The sequence below is a fragment of the Elephantulus edwardii genome, unplaced genomic scaffold (assembly GCF_000299155.1).
Source record: "Elephantulus edwardii isolate Elephantulus edwardi_28Jun2011 unplaced genomic scaffold, EleEdw1.0 scaffold00015, whole genome shotgun sequence".
Taxonomy (NCBI): domain Eukaryota; kingdom Metazoa; phylum Chordata; class Mammalia; order Macroscelidea; family Macroscelididae; genus Elephantulus; species Elephantulus edwardii.
The window spans coordinates 19,638,743-19,644,236 of NW_006399765.1; the positions used below are offsets into that span (position 1 = coordinate 19,638,743).

At 49.8% G+C, this 5,494-nt stretch overlaps 1 protein-coding gene across 3 annotated transcripts in view; it reads right to left on the reverse strand.

Moving 5' to 3' along the window:
* ELMO2 (engulfment and cell motility 2) overlaps positions 1-5,199 on the reverse strand; it is a 36,573-nt gene extending 31,374 nt beyond the window's left edge. For 2 of the 3 annotated variants that reach the window (XM_006881597.1, XM_006881595.1), the window contains exons 1-4: positions 5,107-5,184; positions 4,757-4,797; positions 4,217-4,289; positions 3,811-3,861 (exon numbers count right to left, since the gene is read on the reverse strand). Coding sequence is in view for 2 of the 3 variants with exons in the window: in XM_006881595.1 (XP_006881657.1) it covers positions 3,811-3,861; positions 4,217-4,289; positions 4,757-4,797; positions 5,107-5,184 (243 nt within the window). In the remaining variant the exon portion in view is untranslated. Of the gene's footprint in view, positions 1-3,810; positions 3,862-4,216; positions 4,290-4,756; positions 4,798-5,106 lie in introns of all 3 variants that reach the window. The other variant, XM_006881596.1, reaches the window with a different exon arrangement.
* Positions 5,200-5,494: the final 295 nt, after the last annotated feature.

A 5,494-nucleotide genomic window follows, 5' to 3' on the forward strand; every position in this document is an offset into this window, starting at 1 on the left:
AGCATTTTGCATTCAACCTTTACACATTCTCTCCTGTGCATAAGATCATGTCCAGATTACTTATCATCGCTAATGTCATATAAATACTGTAAATACCACGCAAATAGTGCTTTCTGCTCCCCCTCCCCCCGAGCTTTGAAAAGATTGCTTTGACTACTTCATTGCTCCCCCACCCTAGGTAATTTTTATCATTTTTGATCTGAGGTTGACTGTACCCACAAATATGGAACCTGCCACTATGGAGAGATGTGCTGGTTCAATGTAGAAGTTTTCTACGAATTAACGCTGTCAAACAGTAGAACAGTTTGTTTCTTGAAGTACTGAGCTCCTTGTCATTGGAAGGCAATCAAGTCGGATCTGGACAACCACCTGCTAAAGATTTTACAGAAGAGGTTCTTACAGTGTATGGAGAATATAACAGATAACGCTTGCAGCTCACTGCAATCTTGAATGCGGTTAAGTAAAGCTAATGATTTTTTTTTTCTCCTTAATTTTCAAAGTCCTTATCATGTTCCTTAAGGTGAAAGTCCTGGGAAACTTGAAGAATAACAAAGAGCCTGGAGCTGGGAGCTCATTTCAGAAGTGCTTTTTGAAAATGCTGGTTAGTTAAGTACAATCTCTCTCTCTGCCATAAACTCTGCCCAGCCAGGATGCTGGCCTCCTTTCTGAGAGATGCAGCTAAGTCCCTCTGCTGGGATTCGCTTACAGGGCCTCTCACAGAACTAATTAAAGTTAACGCCTGTGCCCCACCATCGTCTATGCCATCATTCTCCACTTTTTGTGTGTTAAAAGTTCTCTGGAGCAAAACTGGGTGACAGAAAGGGCACAGGCTGTGCTTGACTATCACCTAAAGGCTGGTAGTTCAAATCCATCCAAAAGCACCCGGGAAGAATGGCCTGGATATCTCCCTCTGTGAAAGGTTCAGTCTGTAAAAAGGCAGACAGTGGGCTGGGGTTGGGGGGAGGCACACGGTTGGAATCAACCTGAGAGCAGTGGGTGAACAGGTGGAGGACGAACGCTTGTGCGGGCTTTGTTTCTTCTCCCACTGCTGAGCCAGGAGATGAAGCCTTGTCCCTGTGCCTGGTCAAGGAATGAAGCTCTGTGCCCCCCTCTCTCCCCTCTTTGCCTGTTACAAGGAGGGTGCTCACCAGTGGGCTGCCCTCGATGATACAGAAACCCCTCAATCTCTGCAAAGTGAGAAGATGTGCCGTGTGAGGAAAGGTCACCAGAGAGGACAATTTGAAGAGCACTGGGCTGTCTCACTTAGAAACTTCCAACTTGAAATGTCAATGTTCCTCCGGAGACAGTGTTTCTGGGCTGCTGCCTCTTGCTCTGGGGAGAGATGGCTTCTGGGAAACTCAACCACTCCTTTCAAGAGGCCTGTAAAATGCTCCGGCATGTCCCCAGCCGCAGCTCCTAGGCTGTCACACTACGTTAGCAGAGCTTAAGAGGGGAGAGTGAAGCCTTAAGACGAGGAAGAGGAGGCAGAAGGGCAGGATGGCAGAACACGGGCTCAGAGTCAGACAGGCTTCCACTGTCTGTCACTCTGCAGCTGTGTGACAAGTGGCAGGCTCCCCACGTCTCAGTTACTTTGTCTGTAAAATGAGGCTATCAGGAGTGTCCATCTTATCAGGATTAAATGGCAGTGTAAGCCCAGAATTTCAGCAAAGTGCATGCAAATGTGAACTAAGAAAGACGCTCGTAAAGCCATATCCTGGCCTGCCGCTGGGTGCCCTTGGGTTGACTCTGACTCCTGGGGACCCACGTGACAGAGCAGAACTGCCCCACAGGGGTTTCTCCACTGTGATCTTTGCTGAAGCAGACACTGGGTCTTATCCCATAGGGCTCTGGGTGGGCTTGAACTGCCAACCTTTTGGCCAGCAGCTAAGCACATAACCACTGGTAATACCAAGGCTCCGCGCATGGCGGTCTAGGAGCACCTACACTCAGGCTTTTTTGGAGAAAACCTCTTGACAGAACTTAGTGAGACCCACTATAAACTCCGTCTCACCAGCAGGGAAACAGCTCTCGTTCCATTCTCCTCCACGGTAATTTGAAATGTTTCCTCCTTGTCGTTCCCCTTCCTCTCAGCAAACCTGTCGCCCTCCTCCCTGAGGAAACAGGAAGCACTGTGCCCTGACTCCGCCGGGAGCCGTCCTGCAAACCTAACCAGGGCGCACCCACGGCGATGCTCTCCCTCGGGGATTGCAGCGGAGGAGGCCCGCACCTGGGCTTTAGGGCCACTGTCCGGCCCCGGGAAGATCCCGTTCTATGAACCACCCTTCTCATTGCACCTTCAAGCCTCTCCTCTTTAGTGGCTCTTTCTTACCTTGTTTTAAAAAGATTCAATTCTTTTTTTTTCTACCTTAACATGTTTCCAAGGTCACATTTTTTAAAAAAATAAATAAACTACAGTGGAAGTCACCACCTGAGAGAGACGGGAGGAGACGGAGAACGAGGTAGTGGGGGAACAGGCAAGGGGGGGGGCGCTACAGCTTTATACAGCTTCTGATTAGTCAAACATAGTACTGTTGTATTCGTTAAAAACCGAGAACAGCAAACTCATCTTTTCGACTCCACAGCCTCTCTGGCTACTACCCTGGTTACTTCCTTTTATCATCAAGCTTCTTAATCAAGTGACAAGTCGTCCAACTCCTCAGCCTTGTATCTGTCTTCTACTCACTGGGGACTCCTTGATGTCTAAGGTCACAGACAGCTCTCCTGCCCCACTGACTTTCTTTCTCTGCTCATGAAAAGCTGAAGCCCACACCTCCCTCCATCCTGAAGCCCCGCAGAGGCTACGTCCTGAGCCCCTCCACATTCCTGGCCTTCTTCCTACCCTTCTGGATGTTTCTTAGTCGCCTGTAAGGACTGTCCCTGATGAAATCAGGGGTCATCTGGGACTCTTCCCTTTCTCCCACATACAGCAGCTCCTATCACCATATTCATCAAGCTGTCCTCCTAAATATTCCTCACGTCCATCCTTCCAGCTGCATTTGCCTTTGTGGGGCTGTGAACACTCCTCGTTGGCCTCTTCCATGGTCTTCCTACCACCAATCTTCCTCCTTGTAGCCCCTCCTTCATGCTGTCATTGGAACAATCTTTCTAGAACATAAATCTAAGCACAATACACCGTCCTGCTCAAAATCCCCCAGTGCTCTCACATTTTCTTTGGGATAAAATCCAAGCCCAGGCGCAGGCCACCCAGGACCCTTCACCTTCTGGCCCCTCGGTGACTGCCACTGCCCCTCCGCCAACCAGCACTTCTCCCGCCTTCCCCAAGCAGCTCAGGCCCCACCCTCCCAGCCTCGCACCCACTCATCTCTCTCCTCAGAACACTTGCCACTTTCTTCCTTCAACAGCTAATTCTTGCTTCTCTTTAACATCTGAACAACGCTCCCCTCCTCTGGCAAGGAGTCAGAGGGTCCCTTTTTTGTCCTCCTTCAGCACCTTCACACTCTCTCCAGTTCTGTACTGTTCATTCCCCATTACGCTCAGATAGTACAGATTGCCTTCTTCATCTCTCTAGTCCTTGTTTTCTAGGAGCCCTGGTGACACAATGGTTAAGTGTTTGGCTGCTAACCAAAAATGTCAGCAGTTCAGATCCACCAGCAGCTCCACATGGTCATCTACTCCCTTAAAAATGCACAGCTCCAGAGGCCCCAGGGCGGTTCTTCCCTGTCCTGTGGCATCATCAGGGGTCAGAACCAACACCACGGCACGCCCAAGGCAGCCCAGTCCTTGACCGAAGGTTGGTGCTTATAAACGTTTGTTAAAATGAATGCACTTCCAGGGAAACAGAATACCTACCGGGGAGATGGCCAACTGTAAGATCGTCCCATTCTTAATGTCACTGCGTGTCTGAATAACAGAGAGGGAGAAAAAAAAACCAAACTGTAACACAAAATAAATATGGACACTGCAAGCAAGTTAAATCAACAAGAACTTTCTGTGCTTTTTTAAGGAGCTGTGACTGAGAGACTCTTCAGTCAGGCCTCTTTTCTTGCCTGTTCCTTGGCAAACAGGCCTCAAGGTTCTTTCCAAGTACACTAGGTTCTTGAGGGGGGAAAGCCAAGCTTGTCAGCCACCAGGGAACAAGGAAGACACTGCCCGATCTGCCCCAGGAGCAGCTCCGCATCCAGTCAGTGGAAGCCACCTGGATGCCAGGTGAGGTAAGACGTGCGTGATTCACTGGGCCGCCCGCTCCGGCACTCACCTGCTCAGTGATGTAGAGCTGAGCGCCATCTGCATAGCGGAGGGTGTAGTACTCTGGGTTGGGCAACGACCATCTGTGCAAAAGAAAAAGCACACAGCCCATTCAGCCATTCTCTTCAGGTGACCCAGAGGTATAAAGAACTCATTCTAAATAGAGTTGCTCCGAGGACTAGTGGTCTACATTCAAAGGAGAAGTACAGAAGATGCGGGGAGAAAAAGCGAACTTTTAGGTTGAGATGTTGAAAAATAACCAATGCAGCCTTTAGCAAGAATTAACACCACAAAATTAAGATTGTATGATTGAGTGAGGGCTTCAGATCGCACCAGACTTCAACAGGGGCAGCTCTGAACAGCAAGGAAAAGCAATGAAGAGCTATGGGTCCTAAGGCCAGCTTAATCACGTGTACTTGCTCTTCGGGCCAGGAACCAGAAAGCCTACTAGTGGGGACCTGATTAACTAGAGAGCCGGTGGCAGGACTCCCTTCACGCGCCCCATCAAGCTGGAGATGCGACTGTCTGCACGGAGGCAGCTTCCACCTACCCATCACAGACTTCCTTGATGATGGACGTCAGGGGCTGTTTCTGAAAGAGACAGAGAGATCCGCTGTCAACACCCAAATCCTACTTGTGCCCAGGTTCTCACTGGAAGGGCTGGCGAGCAGGATCAACTTGGGGCCCACGGACGGTCTTTGTCCTCCGAGTTTCTGTTGAAGAGGAAACGTCTTCCAAGCCATGGTGTCTGACCTTTCTCAGGGGCATCAGGCCCAAAGCTCAGCTTCCTGCTGTGGTTCTTAACTCCCGATGCCAATGACGCCTTGTCCCTAAGGACATGCTCTGCCATGTTCTCCTCAGAACCCACCTCCTGCAACACTACCCATTTCAGAAACTTACCTGGTCGATTTCAAGGAGCTGAGCATTGGCACCCGGCCACTCGATGGCCACTTTGACGATGTCTGATGGTGGGGGCATTGCCAGTCCTGGTGGGTCCTACCTCTCCAACGCACCGGCACAGAGGGACAAAGCTGCCTGCGGACAAAGCATTAGGAGGGTCAAAGTCACACAGCCTTCCTTCGTTTTTCACTCTTGTTTTATCTTCAGAAAATCTGCAGACAGATACTGTTCAAAGTTAACAGACAAAACTCCTTAGTCTGAATTTTTCTAGCTCATGACGCAACGTCTTGGGCTTTTGTCTCTTCAGATTAAGTCAGCAAGCAGAAACTCAACAAGGCCATCATCTGTCCATTATCAGCAGCATAAGTCCTGCCAACCCGAAACCTGA